The sequence below is a fragment of the Venustampulla echinocandica genome (assembly GCF_003357145.1).
Source record: "Venustampulla echinocandica strain BP 5553 chromosome Unknown scaffold_1, whole genome shotgun sequence".
In the NCBI taxonomy this organism is placed as follows: Eukaryota; Fungi; Ascomycota; class Leotiomycetes; order Helotiales; family Pleuroascaceae; genus Venustampulla; species Venustampulla echinocandica.
The window spans coordinates 2,793,785-2,814,862 of NW_022474206.1; the positions used below are offsets into that span (position 1 = coordinate 2,793,785).

At 49.8% G+C, this 21,078-nt stretch overlaps 6 protein-coding genes across 6 annotated transcripts; 3 read left to right on the plus strand and 3 right to left on the minus strand.

Moving 5' to 3' along the window:
* Nucleotides 1-292: 292 nt before the first annotated feature.
* Nucleotides 293-1,534, minus strand: BP5553_03450 (uncharacterized protein; the record flags this gene model as incomplete). Its single annotated transcript, XM_032012073.1, has 1 exon — nt 293-1,534. The coding sequence occupies one exon, from the start codon at nt 1,532-1,534 to the stop codon at nt 293-295; it is 1,242 nt and encodes a 413-aa protein (XP_031871766.1).
* A 3,734-nt stretch (nt 1,535-5,268) lies between these two features.
* On the minus strand, nt 5,269-7,566 carry BP5553_03451 (Uncharacterized protein; the record flags this gene model as incomplete). Its single annotated transcript, XM_032012074.1, has 3 exons — nt 5,269-5,518; nt 5,571-7,277; nt 7,334-7,566. 3 exons carry the CDS (start codon nt 7,564-7,566, stop codon nt 5,269-5,271), a joined length of 2,190 nt encoding a protein of 729 aa, XP_031871767.1.
* Nucleotides 7,567-9,285: 1,719 nt separating this feature from the next.
* On the plus strand, nt 9,286-10,827 carry BP5553_03452 (uncharacterized protein; the record flags this gene model as incomplete). The annotated part of the gene is made up of 2 exons (XM_032012075.1): nt 9,286-9,774; nt 10,018-10,827. 2 exons carry the CDS (start codon nt 9,286-9,288, stop codon nt 10,825-10,827), a joined length of 1,299 nt encoding a protein of 432 aa, XP_031871768.1.
* A 2,489-nt stretch (nt 10,828-13,316) lies between these two features.
* On the plus strand, nt 13,317-17,063 carry BP5553_03453 (uncharacterized protein; the record flags this gene model as incomplete). The annotated part of the gene is made up of 6 exons (XM_032012076.1): nt 13,317-13,648; nt 13,712-13,864; nt 15,041-16,286; nt 16,339-16,708; nt 16,793-16,913; nt 16,967-17,063. The coding sequence occupies 6 exons, from the start codon at nt 13,317-13,319 to the stop codon at nt 17,061-17,063; spliced, it is 2,319 nt and encodes a 772-aa protein (XP_031871769.1).
* Nucleotides 17,064-18,126: 1,063 nt separating this feature from the next.
* Nucleotides 18,127-18,832, plus strand: BP5553_03454 (putative dynactin; the record flags this gene model as incomplete). The annotated part of the gene is made up of 3 exons (XM_032012077.1): nt 18,127-18,165; nt 18,226-18,443; nt 18,535-18,832. The coding sequence occupies 3 exons, from the start codon at nt 18,127-18,129 to the stop codon at nt 18,830-18,832; spliced, it is 555 nt and encodes a 184-aa protein (XP_031871770.1).
* A 324-nt stretch (nt 18,833-19,156) lies between these two features.
* Nucleotides 19,157-19,688, minus strand: BP5553_03455 (uncharacterized protein; the record flags this gene model as incomplete). The annotated part of the gene is made up of 2 exons (XM_032012078.1): nt 19,157-19,280; nt 19,396-19,688. The coding sequence occupies 2 exons, from the start codon at nt 19,686-19,688 to the stop codon at nt 19,157-19,159; spliced, it is 417 nt and encodes a 138-aa protein (XP_031871771.1).
* Nucleotides 19,689-21,078: the final 1,390 nt, after the last annotated feature.

Sequence of the window (21,078 nt, forward strand, 5' to 3'; positions counted from 1 at the left end):
CGGGCAATTGCAACTCAAAACAAACAGAGCTCATTCCGCCCTCAGGTGTGTTGTCTGCAAATTACAACGTCAGGATATCAGCAAATCTCCTCCCTTCTCGAAATAGCGCCAAATTGGCTGGTGTGCGTTTTGAATGTTCGTATGTAACAAAGAAAAATTAGACCGTAAACGTGAAGGACGCCTCCAATGGTATTGTGATATATGACTACAAGGGAATCCTTAAAATGCGATGGTTGAATATTGAGTAAGAGTTGATCGAGGGCGGCTTTTGAGCAAGGATATCGAAGGCATGTTAGAAATTTTGAGCGATGCCGGCACTTTGTTGAGGGAAATGGGCAGGATTTTCGATACGAGTATTCCTCCGGGCTTGCACATCGCGGATGACAGGTTGACCTGCCATTTCTGCTCGTCCTGGGGGGCTGCCATAGGGCCCATCACCGTTGTTGTAAGGATTGCCAGTATCATATTGGTTGCTGTAGTATTGCCCACCGCCAGGTCCACCAACCTCGCCTGAGCCATCTGATCTGTTCGCGGCACTGTATGATGATGATGCATTCGATGGTCCACGGTTAATATCAGCACCTCTGTTGGCAGTAGTGGCAGGCCCCATCGCGCCCAGGGCCTCAGTTTCGCCAGATATAGGACGCTCGCCCATTAATGGGTTGTCCGATCTCGTGTCGGACGTGCCGCCATGGGGGGAAGCACTGTCCGAATAGGCCATGCCGATACCACCAGCTGATTGCCCCCCAGATAAAGTTGTCGATGCTTTCCGTCCTGACGAAACGGCGGTGGTGCCCCATCCACGGTATCCCGAAGAACCTTCCTCGCGCATCTCAAATGGACCTTCAGCAGTACCACCAACCGCGGGGAGTGTAGGATCATTATTGGGGTTATAACCATATTCTTCAACCTCCTTTCTTCTTAATTCTTCGGCATCCTTTCGTTGCTTCCGTTTCCGCCAGAAAAAGATTGCCGCGGCCACTATCAGGGCTACTGCCACAATCGGTACCACGACCGCAACCGCTACCAACCCACCGCCATGAAGACCGCTGCTTCCCGAGGACTTTCCCCCAGGTTGAAGAGTTGCTGAAGCTGACGATGAAGTAGCCGATGCGCCCGTGTTGTCTGCTTGAGTTGTGCCGGGAGGGGCAGTCGATGTGTGAACGATCGTTGATGTGACGCCGCCTGTGGTGCGGATCGATGTGATGACCGATGTTTGTGGCGGTGGGGTGTTGGTTGAACTAGGAGGTGGTGTTTCGCTTGTAGTGTGATCTGGTGTGGTGGAAGTCGTGGGGGGTTGTGTGGTGGGTTCTGTCGAAGGCGTGAGAGAAGTGGGAGGGGTGGTTGAAGCTGTTGGCGTCGTTGAGGGGGCTGGAGGGGAACTGGTGTTAGCAACAGAGCTTGAATCTCTCTTAGTTGATGAAATAGAAGAAATAGTCGACGACGGGGCCAAAGGGCTCGTCGTCGGGGACTGCGCCTTGGAAGAGGCAGGAGTCGTTGGGTCATCGGCACTCGTACTTGTAGAATTCGACATCGTGAACTGCCGGAATGAGAGTCTTCCTGGCCGTCTAGGTACCGCCATGTCAGCAAAAAGGAACCTCGTAAAGGATGGTGGGCGCAATGCTGAATAACATCTTGAACGATGCGCAAGGGGACGATGAAAACATACCTTCAACTCCAGGGTCTGTTTATGCAACGACGGATCGCCCAGCAGCAGGAATGGGCAAGAAAGGCGCGAACGTTTCGAGTTGGGACAAGATCGTGAGAGGATGTCCTGGCTGACTCGTTGCAGCTTCGCGCTGAGCCTGCGTTTGCTGGGAGCCGAAGTTTGAATGGCTGCGAGGAGCCGTCGATTTGGGGTCGGAAGCAGCGCCCGAAAAGGTTGGCGGAGTAATTGGGACGAAGAATAGAGTGGCTCGAGAGCACGGCAACCGAATGCGTCCTCTGCCAGTAAAATGCAGAAGGGGTCGAAACCGACTGAGGGGAGAAGAAGAAGATGAAGAAGAAGGGGGTGTTTGAAAGAGGAGTTGAGGACGAGAGGGTGTCGAGTGGTGGGCGGCGGCTGTGATGGTGGAGGGTGGTGCGGGAGTGGTGTGGCAGTGGCCGTGACCGTGGCCGTGGCAGCAGTACGAGCACCAAGCGGGCGTAGGTCCTGTGCGAAGAACTTTGCACAAAGCACAGCGAGACCCGTGAACTGCTACGCACGGAGCGGAGCAGAGCGGATTGGCGACGTCGGAATGAGACTCAATCGGCGTATCAGTTCAAGGCCCAGAGACGCAGAGACTCAGAGAGTGGCAGAGGAGAGCGACTCCAGGGCCCCGAGGGGGGCGCTTCGGGGGAGCACTGGGCTGTGCTGTGCAGTGGGTGCAGTGGGTAGCCTGCCCGTAGCCTGTCTGTAGCCTGTAGCAGTGTAGCCGGTAGCCTGTCGCCTGGGCGTGCGAAATGAATGAGGTGCTGAGGTTGCTGAGCTGCCGAGACACCCACGGCCGCCGATGCCACAGCGGGTGAAAGAGGCGGCGAGGGCGGAATAGCGTTGACGCGAGGGAGATTGGAATTGGAATGGGAATGGGAATTGGGCTGGAGGCGCCGGGGTCGTGGATTGGATAATGCGGGGATCGGAATGGGAAAGGCAATATCAGATATCACTATGTACCACCTAGGTACAGTAGTATCATAGGTAGGTAGGTAGGTATCGATCAATCACATCTCCCAGGAGCAGTTGGCAATGGATTGTGGGAGTACTCGAGTGGTGAGGATTGAGGATGAGGATGAGGATAAGGTTAAGGTTAAGAGGGATGAGATGGGGCGAATAGATAATAAAGAGCCTTGGTTAGCATAGCAAGGAGTAGCCGGCGCGCTGGTCGAAGTATGTATGGATATGGAGCCCAGGGCAAATCGATGAGATCACTTCACAATAACGGTCCATTCCAGCATTTTCAAGGTTACGAGCGAGAGAGCGCCTGAGTGTGTGAATACTTGGTAGTACTGTACCTGCCAACGGCCAACTGCCAACTGCCAGCCGCCAATTTATTGCCAGGTCACTACTGCTAGGAACAGGCGGATAGTGGATGGTGGGTTGTCCGGCAGTTCATCGGGGTCTCGCTGGGGCTGGCACCGTCGTCGTACTAGATGGGCAATCATGCTCATTCCATTGATATCATTGGGGATCACGGCTTCACAACTGGGTCAGAGCTACGCAGAGCTACCAAACTGGTTGCGTGGCATTAACAGAGATGATGCTTGCAGACCAGAGACGCGCCCTCGTGATCTGGGACCAGAATAGTAGCACAAATAGCCTTTTGTGGCTGTGCATCCGTATGGCTTTGTCTCGTATTACCTAACATGCTCTCAGACTAGCGGGGACGCCTCCACATATCTTCAACTGTCAACAGCAGCACAGCTTCGTTCGTTCCCGTTACCGTTCGTGCGATGACGATTTAATGTACCCCTTCGGACCTGCAATGACCCGATTCGGTGGCGATACGTATTTTCTCCTTCGTATTGCAAAGGGGAGAATACTTGGTATCGCCGGAATCTTTCAATTCAATTCGCTGTCCGAGTCGAGTCTGCAATCTGTAACGTTACTCGTACACACACGGCTTGCTCCACGCAAGATATTGTTCTGAATATGAAATTTCGCAACTGTTTCCATTCCATCGCTGGGACAAAAGTATGTTATGTACCTACCTATGCACCCCCATTCCTTGTGATCCGAGGTACAATACTCAAGTAGTGGCATCACACTGTACTACCTATGTGAACCAACTTAACTTGCCCTAATTCCAACGTAGAACACCCCCCTCCCTTCTCAACGGCATCTGCACGCAACATAGCGCATAGGTACATACCTATTTATTGCATATTCGCCTTTTTAACCCAAACACCCCTCCTCGGCCTTATCCGCGCTGCTGCAACGCACAGTGCACCAAACCACGCGTTTTGCCCCCAAAACTCAAACCCTCGGACACGTTTTCCACACCCACGCACTTCTAGGCCCTAGCTAATTCCTCGCACCAACAGAAAAATAGAACTGCTAACTTATAATACGTCGTATCTAATTAAAATGTCCCAGACTAAAACAAACCCTCAGATCTTTCGTCTTTTCGGGAAACTGACTACCTAGCTCAATCCCATTGTTAGTCTTCAACAAAGCGGGCATAAAACCCGCCCACCCCCAGTAGTAGGTAGGGCTAGAATGGGCGATCGTAATCGTGGCACTGAAGTTCTACTAACACCACCTAAAGGGAAATACTATACCATAATACTGCATAGACAAATTTGAATCAAGAAATGAGATACATCTACGTAGTAATAAAAGAAAGGCCTCCTTGCTTTAACCCACCGCGCACCGAGGGACACAAAACCATATTAATTAGACAGGGAAAGACACTTATTCGAATGTCGCACAAAAGCACCTGTAGATCGCCACTTCATTGAACTGGGATCGACGGTAGGTTTTATTTTAGAGAGACATAAATGAGGAACCCTAGATATCCAAATGCACGCAAAGCCACACCCCGTTACACTAGAATGAAGTAGAGGGAGGGATGAGGACATTGGGGAGGCAATATGGCGAGTCCCGTGTTTAGCTTAAAAATCGTTATCGGGTAAGGTAGTAAGTACTTCGAGCAGTACTTCATAAGTTCATACAGCTCACCGCTTGGAAGTAAAAATAAAACCAGTTTCTCAAAGAGATAATATGGTGATACGTATACCAAGCCTTAATAATCTCATACGACTTTCATCTCACAGGAATCTGAATATATATTTCTCCACCAAGCAACCTTCTACAATACCGCTCTAGGAAATCGAAGTACGTAGCAACACTTAAACTCCATATCCCAAGAATTACTCCATTGCCTGCAAATGTTATTCTATTTGTACAAAATCCCAACGAAGCCCTACCCCGAGGCAATTTCCCATGCTCATATTTGTGCAGCGGCAACAAGACATCTATGTGCAAATTTCATTCTCATGCCCACCCAAAGCAACTATGTATATACCGGGGGGTTTTGCTCCATCGATTACAGGGAAAAAAAGACATTAACCAGAGCAGTAAACTCTGGGGCAGGGGAAATGGTTGTTGTGTGTTTGCATATACACAACCAATTCCTTTTTTTCTACATGAGATTCCAATGAGGTGTTGGATGTCATAACAATTGTGCTGGGGCGAAATCAATACGCGCGCTCAAATGCCGAGAAAAAAATATCCAAGACTGGAACTCCCCCGCCCAGGAAAAAGGTCATTAGTGCTTGTCATAATATGATCTAATTATCAGCTCGCATGCCCCACTGTGGCTTCAGCGTCGTACTCATGTCGTCTTTAGTGAAGACGACACCCTTGGGGATGCGACTGACGCGGTATGCTCCATCGCGGATGGCCTGGTTTTGTACTTGTGATATTCCACTTCGGTTGCTCCGGATGCTGCCCGAATCACTCATGGTATCGGGATCCCTAAACTTCTTCGGTGGTGCAAAATCCAGTGCCGTGAATGTTCCGGACTTTCTAAGCAGATGTCTGGTTCTCGAGTCAGCATAAATCATCAACAATATTACTAGGCAGGACTTACGGGCTGGGCATGGGTGCGAGCTCCTCGAATGCACTAGCAACTGGCGTGAAAGCAGGCACAACCGGCGAATATGGGCGTCTCTCACCGAAGGGACTCTGTGATCGACCTTGAGTACGCTCCCGCATGGAGGTTGGGGGTGCAAAATCAATCGAGCCCATTAGAGCGAAGGAATCATCTCTAAGTTTCGAGGGGGTGGGGATAGTGTTAAGAGCTGCTGGAGGAGGCATAGGTTTTTTCGCCCTTGGTGGGCCCATACGTCCAGACGCGGAGGAGTAGGCGCGGGGGCCTGGCGGGGGCCGACCTTGGAAGCTCACTGCACCCATAGAGCCATGCATGGCGCGGGGTGGTCCTTGGAATCTTGGTCCAGGTGGTGCTCGTGGAGGTGGTGTCATAGCCCGCCGGGTAACTGGCTCTGCGTATGGCATAGCAAATCCATTTGTATCTGGGTGATAATAGGCTGCTTCGCCTAGATAACCCTCATCATAATCTTCGTAGTACTGGCCCTCTGGTGTCGGTTTCGATTCATCAAAGTACTCCTTGTAGAAGGATCTAATTCGGTTGGCCCTAACTTCGGGGTCATCTGTCTCCGTCACATGGTCGGGAGGCAATGGACGGAAGCCCATTGACAGACGCTTTGAATCGAAGCCAGGAGCACCCAGGCCCGCTTGAGCAAATTCCTCAGGAGGGACATCCATAGAATATCGTTGCCCGCGCATCATCTCGGCGTTGTCGCGCCCGGGAGAAGGGGGTGTGACTTTGAATCCATCGCCGTATTCACTTCCCTCGTCAGGGTATTGGTTTGCGGGTACCGATTCCTTACGAGTCGGGCGAGGGTTGGTCGGGAGAGAGTTTGGTACCGGCTTGCGCTCAGCCACCACAGGATGATTGTCTTCTTCTCTGGCAAATGCATCTGATAGAGGAGCATCCTGTTCGGTAATGAAAGCCCCGAGATAATTGTTGCTCCGTCTCAAAGAGGCGTGTCCATTGCTGACGAAGGAATCCCGGCTGTCTTCCGCGGAAGATAAAGGTAGAGCAAGACCCGGTCCGGGACGAGGACTTGACGGAAGCCCGTTGTTCCTTGTCGTTTCTGGGGAGCTGGGTTGGGGTAGGTGAGCCTGCTCTGGTTCTGAAGGGTAAGGAGGCACAGGTGGAGTCGGTTCGAAGGCATTGGGCTTGGAATGGCTTTGTGGGAGAGAGTTTTGCCGTGGAGGGGGGATGAATGCCGTGGCAGGGATGCTTTTTGGCATTGATGCAGCATTCGCAAGTAGCTCTGCGGTTGACACCTCGTGCAATTTTGACGGTGCGCTGCTGGAGCTGGTATAAATCGACGAGCCTTGCTTCTGCGAGCGAATCGACGAACCGTCTCCGGAGTACTGCTGAGTGACCGGGCGATATGGATCCTCGTTCTGGTGAATCGTCCTGGAAAGGGAATGAAGGGATTCGCGAGAATCCTGCAACTCGGGAGGCAGGAGATAAGGACTGTTCAGGCTCATATCCATCGAAAGCTGGTGTGGGCGGCGGGCCTCCTTTTCCGCGAAATCCATCTCCGACATGGGGGCCTTCTTCTTTGGTCGCCCGGGCTGCGGCACATCTCCCAATCCAAAGTCCATCGACGCATGCTGGTCGTTGGTATCTTCTTCTCTCTGTCTGCGAACGTGCCTACGGTGAAGGATAATGAACACAATCAAGGCACCGACTACTGGGATACTAAATGATGGGGGTCAGAACCCAGCGCTCCACAAGACGTATAGGGGATTACTTACATGACTCCCAGAGCGATTGGCAGCGTGAACGTCGAGGGGCCGACCGGCTTCTGGCATGGATTTGCACCGCAAGTGTCGGCCGAAGCTGAGGCTGAGTCTGTCGACGATGAATCGCGCGGCTCCAGCACGTGGCTCGGCACCGCAATATCCATGACGGGGCCCATCACTCCAATCCGTCCCATCGGTATACGCGGGCCCAACCTCGGGGGGCTTTCTGCTCGCCGGTTGTCCATCTTGACAGAGGCAGAGAGAGATGCCTTCGGCCAGGTGTGGTTGTTGTTGGGGCGGTGGAGCAGGTCAAGGTCAAGCGACCGCTAAAAGGGGGTGGTCAACCGTCTTGGTCGTGATCGCGAGGGGTGCGGGTGAAGGGAGAGGAGGCCGTCTGCGATCGAGGCAAGTAAGGGCGGTGGTCACGGACAATGCGGAGGTCGTTTCATGAATTGTAGTTATTGAATCGAAACGGGAACAATCGTGAAAGGGCGAAGCAGTGTAAAGGTGAATGTAATCGACGGACAAGACAAGCGCACACAGGGTCTCGAAAGAGCGACTTGGGTCAGAACAACAAATAAGGAGTGAATCAAACGGAGGACCAAAGGAGTGGCAGGCCCGGCTGGCAGGCTGGTGTTGCCTTGTCGTCAAGTGAGGACCTTTGTACAGCGCAAAGCAAGGCAAAGCAAACGGGCGGAGGGAGAGAAGAGGAAGAAGAGGAGGAGGAGGATGGGCGACGGCGAGGCGAGGCGACGGCGACATGGGACGAACGACGATACTCCATCAGGGACGCCGTACCTCGCGGGATCCTGTGGAGGAGTGTCACTCGTAGTCGTAGTCTGGAGTGGTTAGGCGCAGTGCCCCTGGGGAGGGATCAGGGGGCCCCAAGCGAGCGAATGAGATGGCCCGCGCAGATTGGATGTGGAGCTGGTACCTGACCGCGGGGGTGCCTCTGGCTCTCCGTAGCAGGCACTCGGTATTATTGGCACACTTACCCATCGGCAGTAGCCCGATCGGGGGCGCTAACCGAGGGAATAATCAGGGACTAATGAGAGTCCAGCCCCGCGGCCAATTTCTGCTTTCAGGGGGGGGTGGATTCATGGACTCATGGCTGACTGGCTGACTGGCGGCGCAAGCTCACAACAAGAAACAGCAGAAACAGCAGGCACGGGTGGGTGACAGGTGACAGGAAGCACAACAAGACATACAGTACGTACTTCGTACTCGTAGCTGCTCACGAACAGAGTGCGCTAATCCAAACATGGTTACTCGGGTACATTACCAACAAGATTTTCAAAGCTTGTCCTTGCTCCGTACATACACAGGTACGCAGGTACGCAGGCAGTTCGTTCTCTACTACGGTTGCTTACCAAGTTTCTTCTCCGTCAGCTCAAGCTCAGTGCCACGCCATCCCATCGATGTCGAACGTTCCATGCAGCTGCCGCCGTTGCTGCAAGCCTCAAGTCCACCTGCGATTAGATCCCCCGTACTTTGCGAGTGCTACATGTACAGTAGCACTTTGTATTGGAACAGAGTTGAATACCCTAACTTGCTTCTGGATTTACAATACTTGTGCACAATGCTTCTTACAAGTACAGTACAGTATGTTCCTAGGTACATGTGCATCCCCGGAGATCACCTTCGTTTTGCCAGTATTTTTATCCAGGATTTGCGCCCTGCGAGTTCCATCATCCTGGCATCCAATCATCCAATCTCCCACGTTGTTCCTTAATAATAACAAGCAAGCTACTCGAGTAGTGCCAATTTCCTCTCCGTCGCAGCCTTAGGCATGGGACAGCCCGCAGCTCGAGTCGTCATGTACCTGCCTTACGTAGTATGTTTGCTGCTCTGCGTACGAACTACAGTACTGTAGACCTCCGTCATTTGATCAATTATCCAGCTTATCCGACCGCTGGGCAGGCATTGCTGTGGCCCATTGATTCCTGCCCTTGCACTGCTCAGTGATGTTGTTGCGGCTCTCACGCCACCGTCTGCGGTCGCGCATTCTGTTATTCCTGGCCCTCTCCTTTCTATCTTGGATACTCCTCCCTTATGACAATGGCCTCGTCCTCCTCGTCCGATGGCATTTCGGGCATGTCTCCCATGCCCTGGCCGCGAGCGACGCGTGGATGCGCAAGCCTCCTGCTTTTCCTCTCGGCACAGCAGATGTTGGTCTGATCGTCAAGACCGGATTTTCAACCCAAGAGCGGCTCGTCGCGAGATTGGAAACTTTGGGGAAGGCGCGGGATCGAAGCAATGTGGTTCTTGTGGGGGACTATGCGACGGGACAACGGACTCATTTCAAGCACAATGGGGCGGAAATGCCGGTTTATAATGCCCTGGCCTACATGGTCGACAGCGGATCCTTAGCATCACGGCCAAATGCTCTGCGGTTGCAGCACTATAGAAATCTGACAAATGCCATTTCGGGTGGGGAGACAGATCTAGCACGGGTGCTTGCGGAGACTCATGGATGGGAACTTGACACAATGAAGGCAAGTCTTACGTCCATTCCCTGAAGATTCAATAATAGAACCTTCTTCTCCCCCTCGTTTCCTTCTTCGCCTGTTTCGTTCTCTATCGTATCTTGCCGTTTATTACCCTCTCTCCTCTTTAGCGGTGGCTCGTATTAGAGAGGCCCTAGTAAAGGCTTTCGTCTGCCTAATAAATGTATATTCTCCTGACCGTAAATACAGTATATATCTTCACTCGAAATTGGATATAAAGTGATGCCGGATAAAAAATGGTATGTCCTATCGGACGACGATAGCTATCCTTTGGATGCTTCACTCGAAGTAATTCTGGGCAACCTGAACCCGCTACGTCCCTATTACATCGGAAATGCTATTGGCAATTACCAGGCCCGCTTTGCACATGGAGGTTCTGCAGTAGTGTTCTCACAGGCAGCCTTGTACAGAATCTTCGTCCGGAATACAGGTGTAGTCTCGAGAGCTCATCTGGAATCGCTTGACTCTAATCGGGGGGACAAACTTATTGCTACTACCGCAATGAAATCCGGAATATACCTAGAGGAACGATATAGTCGCTATTTCAATGGAGAACCTCCCAGGTTGACACGTATACGGCCAGATCGGTTCTGTGCCCCAGTTACCTCGTTTCACAACCTATCCCCTTCACAAATGCATGATGTGGGGAAGGTCTTCAAGAGTGCCGCCAAGGCAATATCTTGGGTCGATATCTGGAAGATCTACACGGCTCCAAATTTTGAAAACTTTCTTGAAACCCCCACTCGCTCTGATTGGGATCATGTTGGAGTGTTGGATGACGGTACCATGAATACCACAAGTACCCCGGACGTTGCGACGAAAGAGGCATGTCTCAATATATGCCTCCGCCATGATTCCACTTGTTTAGCATGGACTTGGGAAGCTGGAAGTAAGGCTTGCTATACCAAGCCTTGGTTAATCGTCGGGAGCAGTTCCAAGGGGAAATTCTCGGGGATCAACGCCAAACGGGCAATGGCGCTTTCGCGGAAGTGTCGTTGATATTATGCCCCTACGCTCAATACGCCGTTCTTGAGATACACCCGCCCTTCAATTCATGGCAATTTTATCCCTGGGCGGATCATCCGCTATCAAAATCGAGGTAGGATCGGTTGCGGAGTTCCTGGGAATGAAACTCCCATGCGGCTTGGTTTATGGGAAACCGAATTCCATAGCCTAATTTTGGTTCATTTCCTTGCGGGCTGCTTTTGTGCAGCTTTTATTCCTCGCCTTCCGAGAAAACTCCTTTCGACTTGCGGCATATGGCGAATGGAACCATCCGCCGGCTCGATATTTTAGTTACCCCTAAAGAACCATGACTTTGGATAGGGCTCTCTCGGCACTCCTAGCTATCGAAACCCAGTTTAACGACACCCATCTAACTAATTCCGCCACTGCTTCTAGGGGGCGCCTCCGACGGCGGTCTACAAAGTACAGTAACTGACCCCCTGCACCATGCGCCCGCTGGACCTGTTTCGTTTAGCACCATTGGTTCTCCGTGTGACGAAGACTTCAGCCAGATATAGACACCTTCAGCATCCAACCTCTCTCGCCTTCGTCCTTCAGTTCCCGATCTTGAGAACCCTTCCCCCTTTGTATATAAGCCATTACGGTTCTACCGTTGCTGCTACGATTAAACAGGACAAAATCTGGAAACCCCTCAGCATATTTAACATCTTACCATAACATCCAAGCTGCACGACAGTGGGTTTCTAGAGAGGCTGCTACAATGTATTTCGATCATCTCGCCGAGGAGCGACAGGACAGGAGCTTTACCCTATGGTTACAAACTTTGCTACGGCGTTCACCGGAGTACCTAGCAGCATCTCGCGAAAACAAACCGTGAAGGAAAGACACTTGCTGCATGCGTATGGAAGAATGGTGCCTTCAATATATGCTACAGGGTTAAATATGAAGATGGCCACAATGTTATTGTTCGGTTCGCAGCTCTTGGGAGAACCATCTTTCGCAGGGAAATGGTCGACAACGAAGCTGTCGTTCTTCAATACTTGCATTAGCATACCCTGGTGCTAGTCCCACTTGTTCTGGGGTCGGGAACATGCTGGGAAGGGCCTTATATTGTTATGGATTTCGTTGAGGGAGACCTGTTGACCAACGTTCTAAAAGATCCTCTGGAGGATGGAAGGCCCATTTTGAACCCACATATAAGTGATCGGGCATTAAAATTAGCCTATCGCGAGATGGCCTGCCTTGTGCTTGAGCTATCCAAGCCAGAGTTCCCACGCCTTGGAGCGTTGATATAGGAGGATGGAAAATCATCGTTGGTAACCGGCCACTCACTTTCAATATAGACGAGCTAGCTACATCAGCAAATCTCGCTCCAAAGGACTTCCCGACATCTACCTTTGGATCAGCCGCCGATTATTTTGAGTCACTCGCCGTACAGCATCTTTCTCACTTCCGAAATCAGCGAACGATGCAATTACTGACAAAGTCGACTGCCAGAAAATATTCGTGGCTCGGTGCTTATTCCGTAGAATAGCACAGGATATTTCGGTAGAGCATCGTCATGGCCCTTTCCGACTTTTTGGTGATGACTTTCGCCCGTCGAATATCCTTGTCGATGTGGAGAGATTTTGTGTCACTGCGGTCATCGATTGGGAATTTACATACGTAGCTCCGGCAGAGTTCACCTACGTTGCGCCTTCTTGTTGCAGAGCCCCGAGGACTGGGACTCTGATCTTCGCAAATTCCTGGCCCGTTATACACCTCGGCTCCGCCTCTTTCTAAACGTTCTGCAGGCACTTGAGGACGAGAAGATAAAAGAAGGTACTCTCTTAGATTCCCAGAGGCTGGCCACGCGGATGGAACAGTCCATGGAGAGCGGGTTGTTTTGGGTGTGTCTGGTGGCAAGATACAGCTCCATGTTTGATGAGATATACTGGACTTTTATTGACGAGATTTACTATGGTCCGCTAGGGTCAATTGAAGACCGGGTTCGACTTTTGAATCCAGAGGAACGAGACGAACATGAATTTATCTTTCAGGTCAAGATGGAGCAAGCTAAAGGAGTAGCGCTCGAAGAGCATTATAGTACACATAACTTAGGAGATCTCTGAATTTAATCGTGCTATAGCTTGTCGCTCAGCCATCAGCACTTTTTTTTTGTCGGTCCAGCAGATAGAGTCTCCCCACATATACGACTAGCAATGAAACTGTCTAATTGCGTAGATTCTTAGCCAGTGGTTATATGCAAGGCCCTCCAGCTTATCAAGCTCCTCATATGCGTGATTTGCCGTGTTCTCTCGATTGAAGCCTTATTGTGTAAGGTAGGGACTTCCAAAAGTGGCCATAACGAGCCCTCTAACTTCTAGGGCTACAGCGCCGTGCATTGTCAGCCTTGGGCATCAATCAATACACAACAAACTTATAACTGCCTTACCTTCCCAGTTTCCTTCGAGCAAATCTATTCCTCCTTGACTTTCTCTTTTGACGAACGGGCACTAAAGCAAGCTAATACTTTTGCGACGATGGCCACACTTGTCATCCCAGCATGTAGGATGTCTTCGCCCCATCCCTACCACCTCCCCCAACCGGGATCGTCTCTCCGGATCCACGTCCAGGGCAATAAGACGGTCATTGAACAGGTTTTTTCTGACAGCACCAAGCTACCGTCCGAGAGCCAACCCCTATTGTCGGACAGGACTAGCTTCGACGAGACAGGGCTTAGCTTTGCTAAGATGGTATTCCCGCTACTATACGGTCGTGATGTAGACCCAGGCATCCCAGATGATTTTGTCCCTCGATTCCAGCTTGTCACCTATAGCGGAAAGGCAGGCGAATGCCTCCCGCGAGAGCATTGGTAGGTCAAACAGCTTCCTAAGTCCAGCTCCTTTTACCACGCTAATAATTAGTGGTTGATCAGCATCGATGGCTACGGCATTACATTTGATCATCTCGTAGGTCCGAACAATACAAATCCAGAGGTGCTCATGATAAACGTTTTCAATCCTTCCGATCCTGACTCGGTTCAATTTCAACAACTGGACCTTACCCAGTACAATACCACCTCCGAAACGTATGTTGTGCTAGTTCCGCGATGCTGTCAAAAAAGGCAAGGGTCCCGTGACCGCAAGAGAGTCAATGACCAGGTGAATAGGGTTGAGAACAAACGAGCCCAAAAGTATGAGATCTTAGGCTAGGTTGACCATTGTAACTAGCTATTAGTAGTGTGGGGCGGTTTGGGAGGGGACGGGTATGAAAGGGCCTGGGGAAAACTGTGCAATCTAACAATGCTAATAAACGGGCAACTTCTTGTATAATACATACCTATGTACCTAGGTACCTACTGTAGGTAGTTAAAGAGGAAGGTGGTCAACGGGGGAAACCGTGAAAAGCGGGGGGCTTTATACCTCGCAAAGGCGGGGGGCGCTAAACTCGTGGTGGGGGAAAACCGCAGACCTGATTGATAAAATAGCCAAAATAAAATTAAAAATTATATATTCCGGAAGCAAAGAGTTCGGCCAGGTCGATTGCCTACATCTCTTGCCGATTTTTGGTGTTTTGGTATTTTGCCGTATTTGTCCCTATCGATCCTCTCCAGAAGACAATTTGACCTGAACCACTTAGCCAAGTGGCAGCCTTCTGTCTTCCTTAAAAACCAAAACGCGTATTTTGATTTATGTACCTACCTACAGGTAGGAGAGGTAGAAAGGAGAGGATGCAGGCACGTGACTAACCTTATATATAATCTACACAATTTAAACACTTCAACGCTTAGTGGGTAATATTTTCCTACCGTACATCTAACAAAGAGGCATTGCGGATTCTCCCACTTTTCTTATAGTAGAACTTACTCTACCTAGGTACCTTATTAGATATGTGAGTAGTGCTTGCTGGTCACAGCAACTGGCATCTCCGGGCATATATTGTTCCATTCCGACGGTCGTCCAAATGCAGCCCCGCCACAACCTCTTCCGCCGGGGACCCAAAACCGTTGAGCCAAAGCGCGAATCAATAACGCCAGAGTGCGCCACGAAGGATCAAATATTATTCGAGACCAGCGGCATGCCGGCGCCCCTAGTTGTAGAAAGTCTTCGGTGCTATATCGCATCCTTGCTTGAATCTTAAACGCCAGGTCACCCGTGCGTGGATATATATATATATATCCAAAGACGTGGGAACAGCTCCCCAGCTATAGACAATCCATTGAACGAACAATCTCGAGCTAACTTCTGCTGATTCCCTATGGTAGAAGTCGACCCCATCGACCCGCGTTAGCCAGACTTAAATCTCAGCGCCCCGCATACACAACATCAACTGCAATGGCGGCCAATATACAAGCAGAGATGTCCGAAATTCCTGAAGCAAAGACACCTGACGGGAACAATCGAACAGGAGCGGGATTAGACGTCATGGCTCAGGCTCCAGTGACTCTTAAACCCGACACATACGTCGAAGTTCTGCCAGCCCAGACATGCAAATCCGGTCTTAACTCCAACATCGAAATTCTTCCGAATGAGATTCTCTCCAGTATATTTCGGTGTCTCGATACTCCAAAGCCTTCCGATTCGGCCCTTCATGATGAGCCGACCTTTGACTTGACACATACTAGGTCCGCAACCCTAAAAGCCATCTCGTGCGTCTCAAAGCGATGGAGACTAGAAACCTTTCCAATACTTTTCAAGTACGCTCGATGTATTTTGCCTAAACTTGCGACAAGTACATCGTTGAGCACTCCAACGGAGCCGTTCCTTGATTTCGTTAGAAGATACTCCTTAAGGAAAGTCATATCAAGCTTTACGCTTGTGATCCATGGCGAATCGATTACCTGCGACTCGAAAGCAACGTACCGCCTGGATGGAGTTGAAGCCTTCTGGTACTCTCTTTTCAAGATCATTGATCCGGTTGAAGTCCTCCTTGCTGCTCCCGTGCCAGTCCTTGGTGCACTCACCGCCTGCAGTGTATCCATGGAGGATGCGTACAGGCTTGATTGCCCGTGTCATTACCTTCGTTTGAAGCGATCTTCCACGCTTGTTAGCAATTCTCCTGTGCTAGAAGGCATCTCGGCACATGAGTATCCAACCAACAACCAGACCCGTGAAATCGTTGAGCCAGTTACAGCCAACTTCTCGATTGATAATATTCCGGATCTTGCGAAGCGTCAAGGGGAAACAAGGAGTAATTCGGGAGATTCAACTCCCGCGGAGACTATCTCCGAACCCAAAGTCGATGTTCTAACGGAAGCTATACCATCTTCATCTGAACATAGAGTGGCTTCAGCTGAACTCCAAGAGTCATCGCCTAATGGTCAAGCGTATTCATCCACAGATGCTCAAGCATCTTTATCTGAAAATATACCTCGTGGACCTTCAGAGTTGGCCCACCCTGGGTCATCTGCCTTATTCGATGTTCGACCGTGGACAACTTTATTGCTTAATGAAGGCTCTTTTATTCAAGCCTATAATTCTCACGAGTTCTGGCTAATACAGGTTCCTTCTGTAAGCCCTGTCACCTTTTGATCACAATCTCAATCCTCTAACAAACCTTCAGATCCTACCGGACCTAGTTGGATCAGTTGAAGATGGTCGCAAACCCCTGATTAGCCCTGGTATCCGAGATATGGAATATATTAGCTTGTTTCCGATGTCGAGACACTTCTCTCACTTTGCTATGAATCTTCCAAGGCTGGATCGGCTTTACGTTCAGATAGTACCACGAAACGATATACTTGATAGGCCAGAGAAGATGACCATGATAGAGGCGGAAAATCTGTGGATGGAGAGAAATAGCTGCTATGCTACCGTTGTGCGGGAACTCTTCAATGCTCCGCCACTAGGAAACTACAAATATCTTCAAATATTTGAATCTGGCGATGCAGCTGATAGAGATGCATGGCTTATGGCTGGCAAGTTATTCCCCGGTGTTTTCTACAGCTTCTCAATCTACATAAATTATGAAGGAGATTTCAATTCTGTGGCATGTTTCAATGCTAACTTTTAAATAGTTGAATATGTCAAACGATCTGGGAATGGCTGGCGGATCGCCGGAGATGGTGTATTCGTACGAGATTCTAAGGACCTAGCTCCTGAACGTCCTGATGATGGCGAGGGGGAGAACTTGGAATTGTCAGTCCACTGAGAATAAGACCAATCAGGAACTTGTTAACAGGAGCAATCAGTCAAGGTGCCCTAATTCGATGGGCTTGGAATGGCACAACGACGCTTCCTATCTCGGCATATCCCTTGTATGAGCTGCCTCTTGGACCTATGGAATGATTGTGTATAGCTTTGTACCAATTTGGGGCGCAATATATTCAAGTCATATGTAACTAAGGGAGGTCAAATGTTGGGCTTTATAGTTGTTATTATATGGACTATGAGGAGTCTTTTCTTCTTCGCTTTTATGAACCTTTAAGCGTGTTCGTCGCCGTTGCTGAGCGATATTTTTTCTAGCGAAAACTGCACTATGGTGCATTATGTAGCATAACGCTTTTGGTGACAGGGTGATATGTAGCCAGCTGTGCAGTGGCTTTGTTTGAGGAATACCTTCCTCGCTACTCTGGATATTGTCATCCACTTTTCAATGGCCCTTCAGTTAACAGCAAATTTGAACAGGATAAGATATAGGAATATCCTTAGAAATCCATAAGTTTCTAACGGGCAATAAAAGCTAAGTGCACTTACACTGGGATGTCGCAATGGTCTATTGCCCTTTCTATGAAAGGTGCGACATGTCTAAGTAAGGGTGACGTTATTACGCAGCCTTAAGTTTATATTGTAGATCTCCAAGATATCACCTGCGCGCCTTGTTGTCGCTTGTTCGAGCACAACAAAGCGAGTCAAGCGAGGACTAAAAAAATTGAGCTACCAAAGAAAGATATAGCAAAAGAAATACCCAATTATCAGTTCCAAATGGGATACCGAGAAACTCCCTTTGTTATCTCTAGCGGAGCATCCAGGGTCATCCTAAGTTGTCTGTTGATCAGCGGTCATCCTCGAGGAGGGGTGGTTTGGCCACTGCACCAACAGGCCTAGTCGCCTGTCTCCAATTGTTATGCAGTTTCTGCTTATTTTGACATATATAGTGTTGGCTTGGAGTACCTAGGTAGATTTGGGGACACATGGGGTGGGAGTATCACAGAGGAAGTCAGGGGGAGACGAGGGGTTAAACGAGGCTGCAGGGGGTAGAGCTTGGACGCGACCGCAATCGTGCTCCATGGATGCGTGCTTAATACGAACACTTCAACAACCTGCCAAACATGACGAAAACATAAATCTACTTTACTTGTCCGATGCAACTGGACCCATTCTACCGCCAGGCCCGTAATAACTAGCCAATATGTCGAAGAAGCCTCCAAAGGGCGAGTATATCGAGACAGTAAGCCCCTTTGAACCCCCTCTACTCTATTGGCGTAGCTAACACTATATCCCTATCTAGGAAACGGGCAACAAGGTCTCTCGTCGCGGACAGCTAGTCGGCACAACGAACATCATCCTCGGGGGAAAGAGCGTCATCCAAGCCGAAGTAGTCATCCGGGGCGATCTCACGCGGGAGAAGCAGCAGGGTCAGGGGAATCAGGTCGCGATTGCTATCGGGCGGTATTGCATCTTTAGTCGGGCCTGTGAGTTGAGGCCGCCGGGGAAATTATATAGAGGGTATGTATACACTCTAGGTGGTTCACGATGGCATCATAGCACCGATAAGTTGATCAGGAAAACTGGAAACAATGCTAATTCCCCTACTCAGGACCTTCTCCCACTACCCCCTCAAAATCGCCGACCACGTCTTCGTAGGCCCGTCCTCCATCATCGAAGCTGCCCTCATCGGTAACCACGTAAACATCGGCGCCAATTGCGTGATAGGCAAGTTTGCGATCATCAAAGACTATGTGCGCGTTTTGGATGGCACGGTTGTGCCGCCGAATATGGTGATTCCGAGTTTTAGCATTGTTGCGGGCAGGCCGGCGCAGGTTGTGGGGGAAATTGCGGAGGGCGAGGTGGATGGATTTGATTTGAGGGAGGCTTATAGGGCGGTTAGGAATTAGGATAAATGGTGAGAAGGATGGTTGTGGGGTGTGGATGGGAAAGAACGCAGGAACCCAGCGAGATTGATCGACTCAGGAGGTCAACGATATATGATACCCGTTTTTGTGCTAGCTACTTTGTTTCATGGAATAAACCACCCAATTACAACACTACGACAGAAGTGAAAGACATGCCTATGGGAAGCCTAGGTGCAATCGCATTTTAAACTCAACCACTGCTAATCTCATCCTCGCTCTCAGACTTGAGCACCAACCCATCAGCCTAAGCACCCCACAATCACGATGTCCACAATCGTAGACGCAGCTTGCAAAGCACTCAAGCGATCACGGCTGGTAAGACATGCACTCGATCTTGTTCCCATCCGGGTCCAACACAAACGCCGCGTAATAGCCCTTGACAATTTCTGATCTATCGGCTGGCGGGCTATTGCAAGTACCACCTGCTTTTCTATGCTAAATTAGAGATGGCTTCAATATATCACTCAGAAGGTTCTGCATGAATAGACGAAGGAAGGACGTGAAATTCAAGAGAGGAAGTAGAGGGGAGAGATGGAATTACTTACAAAGCAGCCTCGTAAAACGCTCTCACATCATCTGGGTCGTTTCCGTTAAACGCAATATGGATTTTTTCCCTATCGCCCTTGCTATCCCCAGCCTCTTTCACATCCTCCACCACTTTCGAGGTTTTTGAGCAACCGTGGATCCAGAAGTCCGGCCCTTTATTCTTGACCCCAAAACCGATACACTGATCAAGTTCCCTCCAGATACCATATCCCAGAGATTTGAGAGTTTCGAGGTAGAATGACTTTGATGTTTCGAGAGAGGAGACAGGGAGGGAAACATGTGCCAGTGACATATTGGGAAGTTGTATGGAGGAGAATATAGGAGACGTTGGGGCGAGATGCTTATGGTATGAGATAGGGGTACTGTTCTGTATCTATGGATAGGAGAAACTGTCGAGCAGGAGGAAACATTGCGAGTAGGAAAATGTGCTCTATTTAACAAAACATTCACACGCCATGGAAATGAGAGTTTTCCCCGAGCGGGGTATTGACAACTTGGTCTTTACTAATGAAACAGCATCTTCGCAAGCCACTTCGCTCAGAAACCGTAAGACGCGCGGGATGACTCACGAACTTTGCGCGTCTTCACGTGAGGGGAAGCAGCTATCGTTTTCTGAGCCTTGAGTTGGCCGATGGCTTGCATGAAGCATAGCGCTATCACTGTGAAATCCTCGTATCTGTGAATAATTGTGATACTGATGTATCCATTGGATGTGAGTAAATTCCGTGAGAATGAGATTGATTGTAAGCAATGGCAATTTGACGAGGTTGAGAGACACATGCCAGGGTATGCATAAAGTAAATTGGGGGGGGGGCTTGCATTCACCGACTCGGGGACTTGTTGCGAACCTGCGGGTTGACACTTTTAACTTTATTGTAGCAAATGTATAATTTCAAAGAGAAAAGAAACTATTTGTACATAAACTTACCGAAAATACTCTAGCAATTCAGAAGAACTCACTTCTTTGCGCTGGGCCGCAGCGATTCGTTGATACATCGCGGTTTGCTACATATCTCAGTCTCCAATCCGCAAACACCACTCGCTGTCACTCCATTCCCAATTGGACTCCCAACGAAATGGGATTTCTCTTTTATCTGTGGCACGGCGACACAATATTTTATGAAATCCTTACGTACCCTCGGAAGCTGGAAGCTAAACGCCACCCAGCTGACAGAAGATCACCGCTCCTTGGGTCTCGACCGAGATGCTCATTTCCTCGCTGTTGAGTATCTGCACGCCGTCATACCGTAATATCCAAGCTAAAAAATATAGACACTGTCTTGTATCGCAATCAATAGATAACTCGGAATCATTCCTGAGATACACTTCGTATCCCGCGCGGGTTTTCCAGCAGCATTTCAAAATTCAATCATCGGATGTTGTTTGTCTTACTCCGGAACGGGGAGATAATTGGGCATCCATCCACTCAGGGGAATGTCCCGTTCCGGGCAACCGGGTCTAGCATTCTCCCTTGCGTTCTGGAATGCTTATATCTTGACCGACAGAAAACGAAATACCCCGGAAACTTGAGGCTCGACCTCTGTTTTCGGGAGGCTTTTCATTTTCCGCTAGTCGGATCAATACATCGCTTTTTATCAATTCTGCCTTCGCGTCGCCTTGTCTGTTCTTTGTCTCGATTTATGCATCCTTGCTTCTTCCGCTGGCCTCACCCCAATCCGAGG